Source organism: Engystomops pustulosus, chromosome 5 (assembly GCF_040894005.1).
Source record: "Engystomops pustulosus chromosome 5, aEngPut4.maternal, whole genome shotgun sequence".
NCBI classification, from domain to species: Eukaryota; Metazoa; Chordata; class Amphibia; order Anura; family Leptodactylidae; genus Engystomops; species Engystomops pustulosus.
The window spans coordinates 207,597,905-207,618,011 of NC_092415.1; the positions used below are offsets into that span (position 1 = coordinate 207,597,905).

The window sequence follows — 20,107 nt, forward strand, 5'->3', positions numbered from 1 at the left end:
ACTGTTGTGGTCCTGTCCCAGTACTACAGGTCTGGCTGTACTGTTGTGGTCTTGTCCCAGTACTACAGGTCCGGCTGTACTGTTGTGGTCCCATCCCAGTACTACAGGTCCGGCTGTACTGTTGTGGTGCGGTCCCAGTACTATAGGTCCGGCTGTATTGTTGTGGGGCGGTCCCAGTACTACAGGTCCGGCTGTACTGTTGTAGTCCTGTCCCAGTACTACAGGTCCAGCTGTACTGTTGTGGTCCTGTCCCAGTACTACAGGTCCGGCTGTACTGTTGTGGTCCTGTCCCAGTACTACAGATCCGGCTGTACTGTTGTGGTCCCGTCCCAGTACTACAGGTCCGGCTGTACTGTTGTGGTCCTGTCCCAGTACTACAGGTCCAGCTGTACTGTTGTGGTCCTCTCCCAGTCCTACAGATCCGGTTGTACTGTTGTGGTCCAGTCCCAGTACTACAGGTCCGGCTGTACTGTTGTGGTCCTGTCCCAGTACTACAGGTCCGGCTGTACTGTTGTGGTCCAGTCCCAGTACTACAGGTCCGGCTGTACTGTTGTGGTCCTGTCCCAGTACTACAGGTCCGGCTGTACTGTTGTGGGCCGGCCCAGTACTACAGATCCGGCTGTACTGTTGTGGTCCAGTCCCAGTACTACAGGTCCGGCTGTACTGTTCTGGTCCCGTCCCAGTACTACAGGTCCGGCTGTACTGTTGTGGGGTGGTCCCAGTACTTCAGGTCCGGATGTACTGTTGTGGTCCTGTCCCAGTACTACAGGTCTGGCTGTACTGTTGTGGTGCGGTCCCAGTACTGCAGGTCCGGCTGTACTGTTGTGGTGCGGTCCCAGTACTGCAGGTCCGGCTGTACTGTTGGGGTCCCGTCCCAGTACTATAGGTCCGGCTGTACTGTTGTGGTGCAGTCCCAGTACTACAGGTCCGGCTGTACTGCTGTGGTGCGGTCCCAGTACTATAGGTCCGGCTGTACTGTTGTGGTGCGGTCCCAGTACTACAGGTCTAGCTGTACTGTTGTGGTGCGGTCCCAGTACTATAGGTCCGGCTGTACTGTTGTGGTGCGGTCCCAGTACTGCAGGTCCGGCTGTACTGTTGTGGTGCGGTCCCAGTACTACAGGTCCGGCTGTACTGTTGTGGTGCGGTCCCAGTACTGCAGGTCTAGCTGTACTGTTGTGGTCCTGTCCCAGTACTACAGGTCCGGCTGTACTGTTGTGGTCCTGTCCCAGTACTACAGGTCCGGCTGTACTGTTGTGGTCCTGTCCCAGTACTACAGGTCTGGCTGTACTGTCGTGGTCCTGTCCCAGTACTACAGGTCCGGCTGTACTGTCGTGGTCCTGTTCCAGTACTACAGGTCCGGCTGTACTGTTGTGGTGCGGTCCAAGTACTGCAGGTCCGGCTGTACTGTTGTGGTGCGGTCCCAGTACTACAAGTCCGGCTGTACTGTTGTGGTCCTGTCCCAGTACTACAGGTCCGGCTGTACTGTTGTGGTCCTGTCCCAGTACTACAGGTCCGGCTGTACTGTTGTGGTCCTGTCTCAGTACTATAGGTCCGGCTGTACTGTTGTGGTCCTGTCTCAGTACTGCAGGTCCGGCTGTACTGTTGTGGTGCGGTCCCAGTACTACAGGTCCGGCTGTACTGTTGTGGTCCTGTCTCAGTACTGCAGGTCCGGCTGTACTGTTGTGGTGCGGTCCCAGTACTACAGGTCCGGCTGTACTGTTGTGGTCCTGTCTCAGTACTACAGGTCCGGCTGTACTGTTGTGGTCCCGTCCCAGTACTACAGGTCCGGCTGTACTGTTGTGGGGTGGTCCCAGTACTTCAGGTCCGGATGTATTGTTGTGGGGCGGTCCCAGTACTACAGGTCCGGCTGTACTGTTGTAGTCCTGTCCCAGTACTACAGGTCCAGCTGTACTGTTGTGGTCCTGTCCCAGTACTACAGGTCCGGCTGTACTGTTGTGGTCCTGTCCCAGTACTACAGATCCGGCTGTACTGTTGTGGTCCCGTCCCAGTACTACAGGTCCGGCTGTACTGTTGTGGTCCTGTCCCAGTACTACAGGTCCGGCTGTACTGTTGTGGTCCTTTCCCAGTCCTACAGATCCGGTTGTACTGTTGTGGTCAAGTCCCAGTACTACAGGTCCGGCTGTACTGTTGTGGTCCTGTCCCAGTACTACAGGTCCGGCTGTACTGTTGTGGTCCAGTCCCAGTACTACAGGTCCGGCTGTACTGTTGTGGTCCTGTCCCAGTACTACAGGTCCGGCTGTACTGTTGTGGGCCGCCCAGTACTACAGATCCGGCTGTACTGTTGTGGTCCAGTCCCAGTACTACAGGTCCGGCTGTACTGTTCTGGTCCCGTCCCAGTACTACAGGTCCGGCTGTACTGTTGTGGGGTGGTCCCAGTACTTCAGGTCCGGATGTACTGTTGTGGTGCGGTCCCAGTACTGCAGGTCCGGCTGTACTGTTGTGGTGCGGTCCCAGTACTGCAGGTCCGGCTGTACTGTTGGGGTCCCGTCCCAGTACTATAGGTCCGGCTGTACTGTTGTGGTGCAGTCCCAGTACTACAGGTCCGGCTGTACTTCTGTGGTGCGGTCTCAGTACTATAGGTCCGGCTGTACTGTTGTGGTGCGGTCCCAGTACTACAGGTCTAGCTGTACTGTTGTGGTGCGGTCCCAGTACTATAGGTCCGGCTGTACTGTTGTGGTGCGGTCCCAGTACTGCAGGTCCGGCTGTACTGTTGTGGTGCGGTCCCAGTACTACAGGTCCGGCTGTACTGTTGTGGTCCTGTCCCAGTACTACAGGTCTGGCTGTACTGTCGTGGTCCTGTCCCAGTACTACAGGTCCGGCTGTACTGTCGTGGTCCTGTCCCAGTACTACAGGTCCGGCTGTACTGTTGTGGTGCGGTCCAAGTACTGCAGGTCCGGCTGTACTGTTGTGGTGCGGTCCCAGTACTACAAGTCGGCTGTACTGTTGTGGTCCTGTCCCAGTACTACAGGTCCGGCTGTACTGTTGTGGTCCTGTCCCAGTACTACAGGTCCGGCTGTACTGTTGTGGTCCTGTCTCAGTACTGCAGGTCCGGCTGTACTGTTGTGGTGTGGTCCCAGTACTACAGGTCCGGCTGTACTGTTGTGGTCCTGTCTCAGTACTGCAGGTCTAGCTGTACTGTTGTGGTCCTGTCCCAGTACTACAGGTCCGGCTGTACTGTTGTGGTCCTGTCCCAGTACTACAGGTCCGGCTGTACTGTTGTGGTCCCGTCCCAGTACTACAGGTCCGGCTGTACTGTTGTGTTCCCGTCCCAGTACTACAGGTCCGGCTGTACTGTTGTGGTGCGGTCCCAGTACTACAGGTCCGGCTGTACTGTTGTGGTGCAGTCCCAGTACTACAGGTCCGGCTGTACTGTTGTAGTCCTGTCCCAGTACTACAGGTCCGGCTGTACTGTTGTGGTCCTGTCCCAGTACTACAGGTCCGGCTGTACTGTTGTGGTCCTGTCCCAGTACTACAGGTCCGGCTGTACTGTTGTGGGCCGGCCCAGTACTACAGGTTGTGGTCTAGTTTGGGTCCCAGACACCACGTCTGGTAGCTCTGTAGACGCAGTGCACGCTGAGGTTCTTATTATTAATGTTTTGTCCTTTCTTCCCAATGACAGCTTATTTATCCATGAATATTCATCAATCACCACGAGAGGAGAAGACGCTGAATTTACTGCTACCAGAGAAAGCGATCCCTGGGGGCGAGGCTCAGGCTACGGAAAGTATTTCTAGAAGACAATTCCCGGCCTCAGCCACCTGGAAAACAGCAATTCCATCCATAACATGGAAAGGAGATCTCCTGGGAGCCGCGAAATCTGGGTCACCTACCGTAATGCTGAGTACTAGGAAAGCCAAGGAGGGAAAGGGGCCAAGATCCAAGATTATCGGGTCACAGAGAGTCAAGCTCTACAGTAAGGAGAAGTACACAATGGTGGAGGGGCACGGAGTAGGGTGTGTGGGGTATAGGACCATCAAAGTAAAATCCCACAGTCAAGCAAAATGTGGAAGAGAAGGTCGGAGAATGAAGACCTTAACATGAGCATGGAGCAATCCTGGACAAACATCCCGACATAATACTGCCATACTGTGCCACCATAATGTACTCAGATAATACCGCCATACTGTGCCACCATAATGTACTCAGATAATACCAGCATACTGTGCCACCATAATGTACTCAGATAATACCAGCATACTGTGCCACCATAATGTACCCACATAATACCGCCACACTGCCAGCATAATGTACCCACATAATACCAGCATACTGTGCCACCATAATGTACTCAGATAATACCAGCATACTGTGCCACCATAATGTACCCACATAATACCGCCATAATGTACCCACATAATACCGGCATACTGTACCCACATAATACCACCATAATGTACCCACATAATACCAGCATACTGTGCCACCATAATGTACCCACATAATACCACCATACTGTACCACCATAATGTACCCACATAATACCACTATAATGTACCCATATAATACCGCCATAATGTACCCACATAATACCGCCATACTGTGCCACCATAATGTACCCACATAATACCACCATAATACCTCCATAATGTTCCCACATAATACCACTATAATGTACCCATATAATACCACTATAATGTACCCATATAATACCACTATAATGTACCCATATAATACCACCATACACTGTCCCTATAATATTCCATACTGCTCCTATAATTGTATCATATAATATCTAGAAGGTTACAGGTCTGACACATTGTAACCAGCTCCCATCTCTAAATGTCAGGACTGGTTTTCTATTCACTGACAGCAAAGAGAGAAGATGTTGTGATATAATATAATGACGGATGGCGTTACCCCGCGGGGTCAGCGAGCGCCGCGCCCTCCGTTACACTCTGTATTCACTCCATTGATTTCATGTCGCCTTCCCATTAGTTATAAATCCTTGGAATTGGCAGCGGGCGCTCGGGGCTCAGCCTCACGGATCAGACTCCACTCCCGAAATATTTATCTTTATTGAGAAAACCTTGAAAAGAACATTGGACTCTCGTCTCCAATAAAAAACGTGAGAAATCAGAGCGGCAAATACCCGAGAGAGGAGGAGCCTTGTACCCATCAGCGGAACGCGACAAACACATTCTATACACTTTACTTCTGAAAATCCAGAATCTCACCAGAAAGGCAGGGTCCCCGTACCCTACAGGTGATCAGCCCCTTGTGTCCTACAGGTGATGGTCCCCTTGTGTCCTACAGGTGATCAGCCCCTTGTGTCCTACAGGTGATGGTCCCCTTGTGTCCTACAGGTGATGGGCCCCTTGTGTCCTACAGGTGATGGGCCCCTTGTGTCCTACAGGTGATGGGCCCCTTGTGTCCTACAGGTGATGGGCCCCTTGTGTCCTACAGGTGATCAGCCCCTTGTGTCCTACAGGTGATGGGCCCCTTGTGTCCTACAGGTGATGGGCCCCTTGTGTCCTACAGGTGATGGGCCCCTTGTGTCCTGCAGGTGATCGGCTCCTTGTGTCCTACAGGTGATGGGCCCCTTGTGTCCTACAGGTGATGGGCCCCTTGTGTCCTACAGGTGAGGGGCCCCTTGTGTCCTACAGGTGATGGGCCCCTTGTGTCCTACAGGTGATGGGCCCCTTGTGTCCTACAGGTGATGGGCCCCTTGTGTCCTACAGGTGATGGGCCCCTTGTGTCCTACAGGTGATGGGCCCCTTGTGTCCTACAGGTGATCAGCCCCTTGTGTCCTACAGGTGATGGGCCCCTTGTGTCCTACAGGTGATCAGCCCCTTGTGTCCTACAGGTGATCAGCCCCTTGTGTCCTACAGGTGATGGGCCCCTTGTGTCCTACAGGTGATGGGCCCCTTGTGTCCTACAGGTGATGGGCCCCTTGTGTCCTGCAAGTGATGGGCCCCTTGTGTCCTACAGGTGATCGGCTCCTTGTGTCCTGCAGGTGATGGTCCCCTTGTGTCCTACAGGTGATGGGCCCCTTGTGTCCTGCAGGTGATGGTCCCCTTGTGTCCTGCAGGTGATGGTCCCCTTGTGTCCTACAGGTGATGGGCCCCTTGTGTCCTACAGGTGATCAGCCCCTTGTGTCCTACAGGTGAACGGCTCCTTGTGTCCTACAGGTGATGGGCACCTTGTGACCTACAGGTGATGGGCCCCTTGTGTCCTACAGGCGATGGGCCCCTTGTGTCCTACAGGTGATCGGCTCCTTGTGTCCTACAGGTGATGGGCCCCTTGTGTCCTACAGGTGATGGGCCCCTTGTGTCCTGCAGGTGATGGTCCCCTTGTGTCCTGCAGGTGATGGTCCCCTTGTGTCCTACAGGTGATGGGCCCCTTGTGTCCTACAGGTGATCAGCCCCTTGTGTCCTACAGGTGAACGGCTCCTTGTGTCCTACAGGTGATGGGCACCTTGTGACCTACAGGTGATGGGCCCCTTGTGTCCTACAGGCGATGGGCCCCTTGTGTCCTACAGGTGATCGGCTCCTTGTGTCCTACAGGTGATGGGCCCCTTGTGTCCTACAGGTGATGGGCCCCTTGTGTCCTGCAGGTGATGGTCCCCTTGTGTCCTGCAGGTGATGGTCCCCTTGTGTCCTACAGGTGATCGGCTCCTTGTGTCCTACAGGTGATGGGCCTCTTGTGTCCTACAGGTGATGGGCCCCTTGTGTCCTACAGGTGATGGGCCCCTTGTGTCCTACAGGTGATGGGCCCCTTGTGTCCTGCAAGTGATGGGCCCCTTGTGTCCTACAGGTGATCGGCTCCTTGTGTCCTACAGGTGATGGGCCCCTTGTGTCCTACAGGTGATCGGCTCCTTGTGTCCTGCAGGTGATGGTCTCCTTGTGTCCTACAGGTGATGGGCCCCTTGTGTCCTACAGGTGATGGGCCCCTTGTGTCCTGCAGGTGATGGTCCCCTTGTGTCCTGCAGGTGATGGTCCCCTTGTGTCCTACAGGTGATGGGCCCCTTGTGTCCTACAGGTGAAGGGCCCCTTGTGTCCTACAGGTGATCGGCTCCTTGTGTCCTACAGGTGATGGGCACCTTGTGACCTACAGGTGATGGGCCCCTTGTGTCCTACAGGCGATGGGCCCCTTGTGTCCTACAGGTGATCGGCTCCTTGTGTCCTACAGGTGATGGGCCCCTTGTGTCCTACAGGTGATGGGCCGCTTGTGTCCTGCAGGTGATGGGCCCCTTGTGTCCTACAGGTGATCAGCCCCTTGTGTCCTACAGGTGATGGGCCCCTTGTGTCCTACAGGTGATCAGCCCCTTGTGTCCTACAGGTGATCAGCCCCTTGTGTCCTACAGGTATTTGGTCCTTTGTGTCCTACAGGTGATCGGCTCCTTGTGTCCTACAGGTGATGGGCCCCTTGTGTCCTACAGGTGATGGGCCCCTTGTGTCCTACAGGTGATCAGCTCCTTGTGTCCTACATGGTTCCCATGGGTGCTTGGGACCTCATCTCCAATGGGATATGATCATAAATCTAAAGAAACAAATAACCCTCAATTACCAGACTCATATATTTAAATTCAAACATTTAACCCAGATGTCACCAGGTCCCCACAATCTCACCATGAGGACGGCCTCACCCAGCCCTGACTAGTCACTTCCATTAGACCTGGCCCCATATATTGGGGTGTACCAGCACCTTACCTGTGTGACCTTCTCCGTCACATTGTGGGTTCGGTCCTTCAGTTTGGTCGGAGCAATAATCTCCTTTTCGTTAGAAGGTGACGTGAGGAACGAATCTCCCTTGAAGTCCACAAAGTTAAGGGTGATCTGCGGGATCTTACTGATGGTCCTGTACTTCATGAGGTCCGAGTCCGAGGTGGAGTTTAAGAGATTCACCCGCACGTTGTTCATGGCACCTATGGAGAAGAGAACTAGTAAGAGGGGATGAAGACCCTCAGCATGGGCCGAGATGATTGTGGGCCAAACATTACTGGGAGACTCAGTACGGCTGCAGTAAATACCGTGCAATATTTGGGTTGGGAAAAGATGCAGCCTTACTGGATGCAGCCTTTCAGGTCAGAGATCAGGTCATCGATGGCTGAGGACCTCTGCACTAATGCTGGGCCCGCATGAGATGATAATATATATCTATGCTGGCTCTGCAGCAATATCCAGGGTCACACTGAACTTTAGTGACAGTACATACATTGTTATGGGACTTTATGTCGCATGAGGGTGCAAGTTGCATGTTGGTTGGGCGTAAACCTAATGAAAGTAAATGCTGAATCCCTCCCGGGATGATAATACCGGACTATGGTGGGTTCCAGGTAAATCTGCAGGGTCTCCAGACTATATGATGTTGTTGCATGAGGGTGTAAGCTGCACGCTGGTGCTCTGCACATAATGTAGGTGATCCCTGCAGAGATTACACAGTATATCAGGATCATTGCCTGACATGACAGGTGTAGCAGCCTCAGCAGCGCCGTCACGCCCAATCAGCTGCCCAAATACTGTAAATCTCTGTAAATGTGGCAGTAGATTGGGGAGGGGGATGGGGGTCCTCTGCCAGCGGAGGCTTAATTACAACGAGACAGAAACATGAGGCAACCAATTAATTACGGGGTAACAGGATTAGCGGCCGCTCGCTCGGAGTTGGAGTTTCTGATCGGTGTAATCCGTCCTCATAACTGACTTAATCTCCGGCCATTTAGGAGTCGCTGATCATTAACCCATTAATTGTCTTGTTTTATGTCAGACGGAACCAGGAGGATTTTTTAAGTCTGGGATATTAGGGATGGAGGAGACCAGAAAACGAGTGGGAGGGGACAACATGAGAGGGAGGGGCCAAACCACACGAGAGGGAGGGGCCGACAACATGTGAGGGAGGGTCCGACAGCACGAGAGGGCTAGGCCGACGACACGAGAGAGGGAGAGGGGCCGACGACACGAGAGAGGGAGAGGGGCCGACGACACGAGAGAGGGAGAGGGGCCGACGACACGAGAGAGGGAGAGGGGCCGACGACACAAGAGAGAGGGAGAGGGGCCGACGACACAAGAGAGAGGGAGAGGGGCCGACGACACGAGAGAGGGAGAGGGGCCGACGACACGAGAGAGGGAGAGGGGCCGACGACACGAGAGAGGGAGAGGGGCCGACGACACGAGAGAGGGAGAGGGGCCGACGACACGAGAGAGGGAGAGGGGCCGACGACACGAGAGAGGGAGAGGGGCCGACGACACGAGAGAGGGAGAGGGGCCGACGACACGAGAGAGGGAGAGGGGCCGACGACACGAGAGAGGGACCGACGATACAAGGGGGGTGAGCGACGACACAAGAGAGGGAGAGGGGCAGACGACACGAGGGGGTGGGTGACGACACAAGAGAGGGCCCGACAACACGAGAGAGGGAGAGGGGCCAACGACACGAGGGGGTGGGTGACGACACAAGAGAGGGGCCGACGACACGAGAGAGGGACCGACGATACAAGGGGGGTGAGCGACGACACAAGAGAGGGAGAGGGCCCGACAACACGAGAGAGGGAGAGGGGCCGACTACACAAAGGGGTGGGTGACGACACAAGAGAGGGGCCGACGACACGAGAGAGGGAGTGGGGCCGATGACGTGAGAGAAGGACAGGGGCCGACAACCTGAGAGAGAGGGGACAAAATGAGAGGGATAGGCCGACGTCACAAAAGAGGGAGAGGGACCGACGAGAGAGGGGCCGACGACACAAGAGAGGGAGAGGGGCCGATGACACGAGAAAGGGGCCGACGACACGAGAGAGGGGCCGACGACACCAGAAAGGGAGAGGGGGCGACGACACGAGAGAGGGAGAGAGGCCGACGACACGAGAGAGGGGCCAACGACACGAAAGAGGGAGAGTGGGGGCGGAGGCCGTCCATGTTATGGGGGCAGAGGCCGTCCTTGTTAGTGGGGGCACAAGCCGTCCTTGTTAGTAGGGGCGGAGGCCGTCCACGTTAGTGGGGGCGGAGGCCGTCCACGTTATGGGGGCAGAGGCCGTCCTTGTTATGGGGGCAGAGGCCGTCCTTGTTAGTGGGGGCGGAGGCCGTCCTTGTTAGTGGGGGCGGAGGCCGTCCTTGTTAGTGGGGGCGGAGGCCGTCCTTGTTAGTGGGGGCGGAGGCCGTCCTTGTTAGTGGGGGCGGAGGCCGTCCTTGTTAGTGGGGGTGGAGGCCGTCCTTGTTAGTGGGGGTGGAGGCCGTCCTTGTTAGTGGGGGTGGAGGCCGTCCTTGTTAGTGGGGGTGGAGGCCGTCCTTGTTAGTGGGGGCGGTGGCCGTCCTTGTTAGTGGGGGTGGAGGCCGTCCTTGTTAGTGGGGGTGGAGGCCGTCCTTGTTAGTGGGGGTGGAGGCCGTCCTTGTTAGTGGGGGTGGAGGCCGTCCTTGTTAGTGGGGGCGGTGGCCGTCCTTGTTAGTGGGGGTGGAGGCCGTCCTTGTTAGTGGGAGTGGAGGCCGTCCTTGTTAGTGGGGGTGGAGGCCGTCCTTGTTAGTGGGGGCGGTGGCCGTCCTTGTTAGTGGGGGTGGAGGCCGTCCTTGTTAGTGGGGGTGGAGGCCGTCCTTGTTAGTGGGGGTGGAGGCCGTCCTTGTTAGTGGGGGTGGAGGCCGTCCTTGTTAGTGGGGGCGGTGGCCGTCCTTGTTAGTGGGGGTGGAGGCCGTCCTTGTTAGTGGGAGTGGAGGCCGTCCTTGTTAGTGGGGGTGGAGGCCGTCCTTGTTAGTGGGGGTGGAGGCCGTCCTTGTTAGTGGGGGTGGAGGCCGTCCTTGTTAGTGGGGGCGGTGGCCGTCCTTGTTAGTGGGGGTGGAGGCCGTCCTTGTTAGTGGGGGTGGAGGCCGTCCTTGTTAGTGGGGGTGGAGGCCGTCCTTGTTAGTGGGGGCGGTGGCCGTCCTTGTTAGTGGGGGTGGAGGCCGTCCTTGTTAGTGGGGGCAGAGGCCGTCCATGTTATCGGGGGCACTGTGGCTGTTACAGGGGGATCTGTGGTTGTCACAATCAAGCTGAATCTGAATACCATGTTGAAGGGGCTTTCGGTCTGACCCTTTGCCTGACTCATGGTCAGCTGGAGTTTGATTGACCTTTAATACGAATATGGCCACTACAAAGAAAAGAAAGGACAGCAATGGAGCATTAGCACCCCCTCCTTCTCCGATAGATTGTCAGGCAGGACCTGGGCTCCTACCTGTGCTAGAATTGCGCTTCCGGAACTTCTTGTCTAAGTCGACCTTCATGGCCTCGATGTCGTCCACGGAGGAGGCCCTGCGGATGCTGTAGAAGCTTTCCCGGGAGCGGCTGCGGGTCAGGCTGCAGTTAGAGAAGGATATGTCCAGGTTGAGGTGGTCCTTATCTGCTCGCGGAGAAGACTGTACTGCAGGGTCTTTGCCGCCATCCTCCTCCTTCTTAGGTTCTGTGCTGCTGATCAGTGCCTGCTGGTCCTCCGGGCGAGAGCCCACGCAGTTATCCACAGGGGCCACCGTCACATCTTCTAGAGCCATAGAGTCACTGCTGTGCTTGGAGAAGTCCACCACCACCACATCAGGGTCCTCCTGGGGCAGAGACTGCTTACTGCCCGTCAGGGTCAGCAGCGCAGGAAACTTCAACCTGAAAGACTTTCCTCTTCCTACAAGAAAAGTATCACAGCGTGAGGGGCAGGTTATATCCACAATGCAATGGGGCTATATGGGGGGGGGGGGCTATTGGAGAGGGGCTATATAGGGTGCTGTATGGGGAAGGCTATATGGAGTGGTTGTATGTGGGGTGCTGTATGGGGAGGCTGTATAGGTTGCTGTATGAGGAAGGTTATAAGGAGTGGTTGTATGTGGGACCCTGTATGGGGAGGCTACATGGCATGGCTATATGGGGGAGGCTATATGGAGTAGATGTATGTGGGGTGCTGTATGGGGAGGCTGTATAGGTTGCTGTATGAGGAAGGTTATAAGGGGGAGGCTACAAAAAGTGGTCGTATGTGGGACCCTGTATGGGGAGGCTACATGGCATGGCTATATGGGGGAGGCTATATGGAGTGGATGTATGTGGGGTGCTGTATGGGGAGGCTGTATAGGTTGCTGTATGAGGAAGGTTATAAGGGGGAGGCTACATAGAGTGGTCGTATGTGGGACCCTGTATGGGGAGGCTACATGGCATGGCTATATGGGGGAGGCTATATGGTGGCGCTATATGGGGTGCTAAATGGGAGAGGCTATATGGGGAGGCCAAATGTCGGGATATTTGTGGTAGCCTATATGGAAAGGTTGTATGGGGGAGGCTACATGGAGTAGTTGTATGTGGGAATCTGTATGGAGGAGGCTATATGAGATATTCTATTGGGAGGCTATATGGAGGGGCTATATGGAATGGTTGTATTTGGGACGCTGTATGGGGAAACTATTTGAAGGGGCTATTTGGGAGAGGCTATATGGAGGGAGCTATACGGGGTGCTGTATGGGAGAGGCTATATGGTGTCCTGTATGGGAGAGGCTATATGGTGTCCTGTATGGGGGAGGCTATATGGTGTCCTGTATGGGGGAGGCTATATGTTGGGATAGATGGGGGAGGCTATATGTTGGGATAGATGGGGGAGGCTATATGTTGGGATACATGGGGGAGGCTATATGTTGGGATACATGGGGGAAGCTATATGGAGTGCTGTATGGGGGAAGCTATATGGAGTGCTGTATGGGGGAGGCTATATGGTGTCCTGTATGGGGGAGGCTATATGGTGTCCTGTATGGGGGAGGCTATATGTTGGGATACATGGGGGAGGCTATATGTTGGGATACATGGGGGAGGCTATATGTTGGGATACATGGGGGAAGCTATATGGAGTGCTGTATGGGGGAGGCTATATGTCGGGATGTATGGGGGAGGCTATATGTCGGAATGTATGGGGGAGGCTATATGGAGTGCTGTATGTGGGACGCGGTATAGAGAGACTGTATGGAGGGGCTATTTGGGAGAGGCTATATGGTGTCCTGTATGGGAGAGGCTATATGGTGTCCTGTATGGGAGAGGCTATATGTCGGGATGTATGGGGGAGGCTATATGTTGGGATACATGGGGGAGGCTATATGGAGAGCTGTATGTGGGACGCGGTATAGAGAGATTATATGGAGGGGCTATTTGGGAGAGGCTATATGGTGTCCTGTATGGGAGAGGCTATATGGTGTCCTGTATGGGAGAGGCTATATGTTGGGATGTATGGGGGAGGCTATATGTCGGGATGTATGGGGGAGGCTATATGTCGGGATGTATGGGGGAGGCTATATGTCGGGATGTATGGGGGAGGCTATATGTCGGGATGTATGGGGGAGGCTATATGTCGGGATGTATGGGGGAGGCTATATGTCGGGATGTATGGGGGAGGCTATATGGTGTCCTGTATGGGAGAGGCTATATGGTGTCCTGTATGGGAGAGGCTATATGTTGGGATGTATGGGGGAGGCTATATGTCGGGATGTATGGGGGAGGCTATATGTCGGGATGTATGGGGGAGGCTATATGTCGGGATGTATGGGGGAGGCTATATGTCAGGATGTATGGGGGAGGCTATATGGTGTCCTGTATGGGAGAGGCTATATGGTGTCCAGTATGGGGGAGGATATATGTCGGGATGTATGGGGGAGGATATATGTCGGGATGTATGGGGGAGGCTATATGGTGTCCTGTATGGGGGAGGCTATATGTCGGGATGTATGGGGGAGGCTATATGTCGGGATGTATGGGGGAGGCTATATGGAGAGCTGTATGTGGGACGCGGTATAGAGAGATTTTATGGAGGGGCTATTTGGGAGAGGCTATATGGTGTCCTGTATGGGGGAGGCTATATGTCGGGATGTATGGGAGAGGCTATATGTCGGGATGTATGGGGGAGGCTATATGTCGGGATGTATGGGGGAGGCTATATGTCGGGATGTATGGGGGAGGCTATATGTCGGGATGTATGGGGGAGGCTATATGTCAGGATGTATGGGGGAGGCTATATGGTGTCCTGTATGGGAGAGGCTATATGGTGTCCAGTATGGGGGAGGATATATGTCGGGATGTATGGGGGAGGATATATGTCGGGATGTATGGGGGAGGCTATATGGTGTCCTGTATGGGGGAGGCTATATGTCGGGATGTATGGGGGAGGCTATATGTCGGGATGTATGGGGGAGGCTATATGGAGAGCTGTATGTGGGACGCGGTATAGAGAGATTTTATGGAGGGGCTATTTGGGAGAGGCTATATGGTGTCCTGTATGGGGGAGGCTATATGTCGGGATGTATGGGAGAGGCTATATGTCGGGATGTATGGGGGAGGCTATATGTCGGGATGTATGGGGGAGGCTATATGGAGTGCTGTATGTGGGACGCGGTATAGAGAGACTATATAGAGGGGCGATGTGTTGGAGAATAGCGCAGCACGAGGGGCAGGTTATGTATACGATGCAATGGGCCTATATGAGGGACAGCACAACATACAGTACCTGGGGGGAACCAATGTGACTGGACCCGGTGGTTGGAGTTCTTGGTCGGGGAGGTCAGATGCTCTTTCTCCATCACCACCTCGAAGTTGAGGATGAACATGATGACGGCACCGTCCTCGTTCTTCACAGGGACCACGTCCACCAGACACAAGAAGCAGCTTCCTGCAGATGGACACATCGGACAATCAATTACAGGCACCTGAAAAGACTGTATATGGTACAAAGGTCTGACTCTACAAGTACAAGGACAGGTGGAGGGCAGGGACAGAGACTTCTAAGAGGTAAAACAAGGTATCTCCATGCAGGTCACCGTCCGGTCCCAATGGAGCACATGAGAGGAGGCAGCACAGGAGAGAAGGCAGCACAGGAGAGGAGGCAGCACAGGAGAGGGGGCAGCACAGGAGAGGAGGCAGCACAGGAGAGAGGGCAGCACAGGAGAGGGGGCAGCACAGGAGAGGAGGCAGCACAGGAGAGGGGGCAGCACAGGAGAGGAGGCAGCACAGGAGAGAGGGCAGCACAGGAGAGGAGGCAGCACAGGAGAGGGGGCAGCACAGGAGAGGAGGCAGCACAGGAGAGGAGGCAGCACAGGAGAGGAGGCAGCACAGGAGAGGAGGCAGCACAGGAGAGGAGGCAGCACAGGAGAGGGGGCAGCACAGGAGAGGAGGCAGCACCGGAGAGGGGGCAGCACAGGAGAGGGGACAGCACAGGAGAGGGGACAGCACAGGAGAGGAGGCAGCACAGGAGAGGGGGCAGCACAGGAGAGGAGGCAGCACAGGAGAGGAGGCAGCACAGGAGAGGGGGCAGCACAGGAGAGGAGGCAGCATAGGAGAGGGGGCAGCACAGGAGAGGGGGCAGCACAGGAGAGGAGGCAGCACAGGAGAGGGGGGAGCACAGGAGAGGAGGCAGCACAGGAGAGGGGGCAGCACAGGAGAGGGGGCAGCACAGGAGAGGAGGCAGCACAGGATAGGAGGCAGCACAGGAAAGAGGGCAGCACAGGAGAGGAGGCAGCACAGGAGAGGAGGCAGCACAGGAGAGCAGGCAGCACAGGAGAGGAGGCAGCACAGGAGAGGAGGCAGCACAGGAGAGGAGGAAGCACAGGAGAGGGGACAGCACAGGAGAGGGGGCAGCACAGGAGAGGGGGGAGCACAGGAGAGGAGGCAGCACAGGATAGGAGGCAGCACAGGAGAGAGGGCAGCACAGGAGAGGAGGCAGCACAGGAGAGGGGGCAGCACAGGAGAGGGGGGAGCACAGGAGAGGAGGCAGCACAGGAGAGGAGGCAGCACAGGAGAGGAGGCAGCACAGGAGAGGGGGGAGCACAGGAGAGGAGGCAGCACAGGAGAGGGGGCAGCACAGGAGAGGGGGCAGCACAGGAGAGGGGGGAGCACAGGAGAGGGGGGAGCACAGGAGAGGGGGCAGCACAGGAGAGGAGGCAGCACAGGAGAGGAGGCAGCACAGGAGAGGAGGCAGCACAGGAGAGGAGGCAGCACAGGAGAGGAGGCAGCACAGGAGAGGGGCAGCACAGGAGAGGAGGCAGCACAGGAGAGGGGGCAGCACAGGAGAGGGGGCAGCACAGGAGAGGGGGCAGCACAGGAGAGGAGGCAGCACCGGAGAGGGGGCAGCACAGGAGAGGGGGCAGCACAGGAGAGGGGGCAGCACAGGAGAGAGGGCAGCACAGGAGAGAGGGTAGCACAGGAGAGAGGGCAGCACAGGAGAGAGGGCAGCACAGGAGAGAGGGCAGCACAGGAGAGAGGGCAGCACAGGAGAGGAGGCAGCACAGGAGAGGAGGCAGCACAGGAGAGCAGGCAGCACAGGAGAGGAGGCAGCACAGGAGAGGAGGCAGCACAGGAGAGGAGGCAGCACAGGAGAGGGGCAGCACAGGAGAGGAGGCAGCACAGGAGAGGGGGCAGCACAGGAGAGGGGGCAGCACAGGAGAGGGGGCAGCACAGGAGAGGAGGCAGCACCGGAGAGGGGGCAGCACAGGAGAGGGGACAGCACAGGAGAGGGGGGAGCACAGGAGAGGAGGCAGCACAGGAGAGGGGGCAGCACAGGAGAGGAGGCAGCACAGGAGAGAGGCAGCACAGGAGAGGAGGCAGCACAGGAGAGGAGGCAGCAAAGGAGAGGAGGAAGCACAGGAGAGGGGGCAGCACAGGAGAGGAGGCAGCACAGGAGAGAGGGCAGCACAGGAGAGGAGGCAGCACAGGAGAGGGGGCAGCACAGGAGAGGAGGCAGCACAGGAGAGGAGGCAGCACAGGAGAGGAGGCAGCACAGGAGAGAGGGCAGCACAGGAGAGGAGGCAGCACAGGAGAGGGGGCAGCACAGGAGAGGAGGCAGCACAGGAGAGGAGGCAGCACAGGAGAGGGGGCAGCACAGGAGAGGAGGCAGCACAGGAGAGGAGGCAGAACAGGAGAGGGGGCAGCACAGGAGAGGAGGCAGCACAGGAGAGGAGACAGCATAGGAGAGGGGGCAGCACAGGAGAGGAGGCAGCACAGGAGAGGAGGCAGCACAGGAGAGGAGGCAGCACAGGAGAGGGGGCAGCAAAGGAGAGGGGGGAGCACAGGAGAGGGGGCAGCACAGGAGAGAAGGCAGCACAGGAGAGGAGGCAGCACAGGAGAGGGGGCAGCACAGGAGAGGGGGCAGCACAGGAGAGGAGGCAGCACAGGAGAGGGGGCAGCACAGGAGAGGAGGCAGCACAGGAGAGGGGGCAGCACAGGAGAGGGGGCAGCACAGGAGAGGGGGCAGCACAGGAGAGGAGGCAGCACAGGAGAGGAGGCAGCACAGGAGAGGGGGCAGCACAGGAGAGGAGGCAGCACAGGAGAGGGGGCAGCACAGGAGAGGAGGCAGCACAGGAGAGGAGGCAGCACAGGAGAGGAGGCAGCACAGGAGAGGGGGGAGCACAGGAGAGGAGGCAGCACAGGAGAGGGGGCAGCACAGGAGAGGGGGCAGCACAGGAGAGGAGGCAGCACAGGAGAGGGGGCAGCACAGGAGAGGGGGCAGCAAAGGAGAGGAGGCAGCACAGGAGAGGAGGCAGCACAGGAGATCCCCAGGTTATACCAGCTGTACACATCTACTACATGATCTGTACTCAGAGATATCACTGTGTTATCTGTGGTGTTACATAGGACTGCAGGACACATCTACTACATGATCTGTACTCAGAGATATCACTGTGTTATCTGTGGTGTTACATAGGACTGCAGGACACATCTACTACATGATCTGTACTCAGAGATATCACTGTGTTATCTGTGGTGTTACATAGGACTGCAGGACACATCTACTACATGATCTGTACTCAGATATATCACTGTGCTATCTGTGGTGTTACATAGGACTGCAGGACACATCTACTACATGATCTGTACTCAGAGAGATATCACTGTGTTATCTGTGGTGTTACATAGGACTGCAGGACACATCTACTACAAGATCTGTACTCAGAGATATCACTGTGTTATCTGTGGTGTTACATAGGACTGCAGGACACATATACTACATGATCTGTACTCAGAGATATCACTGTGTTATCTGTGGTGTTACATAGGACTGCAGGACACATCTACTACATGATCTGTACTCAGACATATCACTGTGTTATCTGTGGTGTTACATAGGACTGCAGGACACATCTACTACATGATCTGTACTCAGAGATATCACTGTGTTATCTGTGCTGTTACATGGGACTGCAGGACACATCTACTACATGATCTGTACTCAGAGATATCACTGTGTTATCTGTGGTGTTACATAGGACTGCAGGACACATCTACTACATGATCTGTACTCAGAGATATCACTGTGTTATCTGTGATGTTACATAGGACTGCAGGACACATCTACTACATGATCTGTACTCATAGATATCACTGTGTTATCTGTGCTGTTACATAGGACTGCAGGACACACCTACTACATGATCTGTACTCAGAGATATCACTGTGTTATCTGTGGTGTTACATGGGACTGCAGGACACAGCTACTACATGATCTGTACTCAGAGATATCACTGTGTTATCTGTGGTGTTACATAGGACTGCAGGACACATCTACTACATGATCTGTACTCAGAGATATCACTGTGTTATCTGTGGTGTTACATAGGACTGCAGGACACATCTACTACATGATCTGTACTCAGAGATATCACTGTGTAATCTGTGGTGTTACATGGGACTGCAGGACACATCTACTACATGATCTGTACTCAGAGATATCACTGTGTTATCTGTGGTGTTACATAGGACTGCAGGACACATCTACTACATGATCTGTACTCAGAGATATCACTGTGTTATCTGTGGTGTTACATAGGACTGCAGGACACATCTACTACATGATCTGTACTCAGAGATATCACTGTGTTATCTGTGGTGTTACATAGGACTGCAGGACACATCTACTACATGATCTGTACTCAGAGATATCACTGTGTTATCTGTGCTGTTACATAGGACTGCAGGACACACCTACTACATGATCTGTACTCAGAGATATCACTGTGTTATCTGTGGTGTTACATAGGACTGCAGGACACATCTACTACATGATCTGTACTCAGAGATATCACTGTGTTATCTGTGCTGTTACATAGGACTGCAGGTCACATCTGGTGTTACATAGGACTGCTGGCAGGGGGGTGGGTAGGTAACATGTGGTTGGTCTTGTATGGTTTTGCTCTCCTGATCTCCAGTCATTAAGGTGACAGCAGTAAAATGCACAGACTGGAATAATCCGGGGCTCATCCTCGCTGTGGGGGAGGCTTAATCCCTCTTAATCCCAGACACATGTTTCCTAACAAGCAGAAATCCCTGTACACAGCGAGGTGGCGGGAGAGGCGGCCATGTGACTGCGATCCCTGTGTCCCTGATCCCTTCATTTTGGGGAAAAAAATCCACTGGCGGCCGCCCCTATATACTACAGATGTAGCAGAGCTGAACTATAACAATCTCCCTCCTGTAGTGGGCGCTGTACACAGTGGGGCAGATTTACTTACCCGGTCCATTCGCGATACTTCTCCTGTATATATACAGTGCACAGTACTACTTCTCCTGTATATATACAGTGCACAGTACTACTTCTCCTGTATATATACAGTGCACAGTACTACTTCTCCTGTATATATATACAGTGCACAGTACTACTTCTCCTGTATATATACAGTGCACAGTACTACTTCTCCTGTATATATACAGTGCACAGTACTACTTCTCCTGTATATATACAGTGCACAGTACTACTTCTCCTGTATATATATACAGTGCACAGTACTACTTCTCCTGTATATATATACAGTGCACAGTACTACTTCTCCTGTATATATATACAGTGCACAGTACTACTTCTCCTGTATATATACAGTGCACAGTACTACTTCTCCTGTATATATATACAGTGCACAGTACTACTTCTCCTGTATATATATACAGTGCACAGTACTACTTCTCCTGTATATATATACAGTGCACAGTACTACTTCTCCTGTATATATATATAGTGCACAGTACTACTTCTCCTGTATATATATACAGTGCACAGCACTACTTCTCCTGTATATATATACAGTGCACAGTACTACTTCTCCTGTATACAGTGCACAGTACTACTTCTCCTGTATATATATACAGTGTACTGTACTACTTCTCCTGTATATATATACAGTGCACAGTACTA

General features: G+C 54.6%; 1 protein-coding gene across 3 annotated transcripts in view; it reads right to left on the reverse strand.

Moving 5' to 3' along the window:
• KCNH2 (potassium voltage-gated channel subfamily H member 2) overlaps positions 1–20,107 on the reverse strand; it is a 306,690-nt gene that overhangs the window by 152,604 nt on the left and 133,979 nt on the right. For all 3 annotated transcript variants that reach the window (XM_072154448.1, XM_072154449.1, XM_072154447.1), the window contains 3 exons: positions 14,438–14,599; positions 11,153–11,590; positions 7,671–7,885 (listed from right to left, as the gene is read on the reverse strand). In XM_072154448.1, coding sequence (XP_072010549.1) covers positions 7,671–7,885; positions 11,153–11,590; positions 14,438–14,599 — 815 coding nt within the window. The remainder of the gene's footprint in view (positions 1–7,670; positions 7,886–11,152; positions 11,591–14,437; positions 14,600–20,107) is intronic.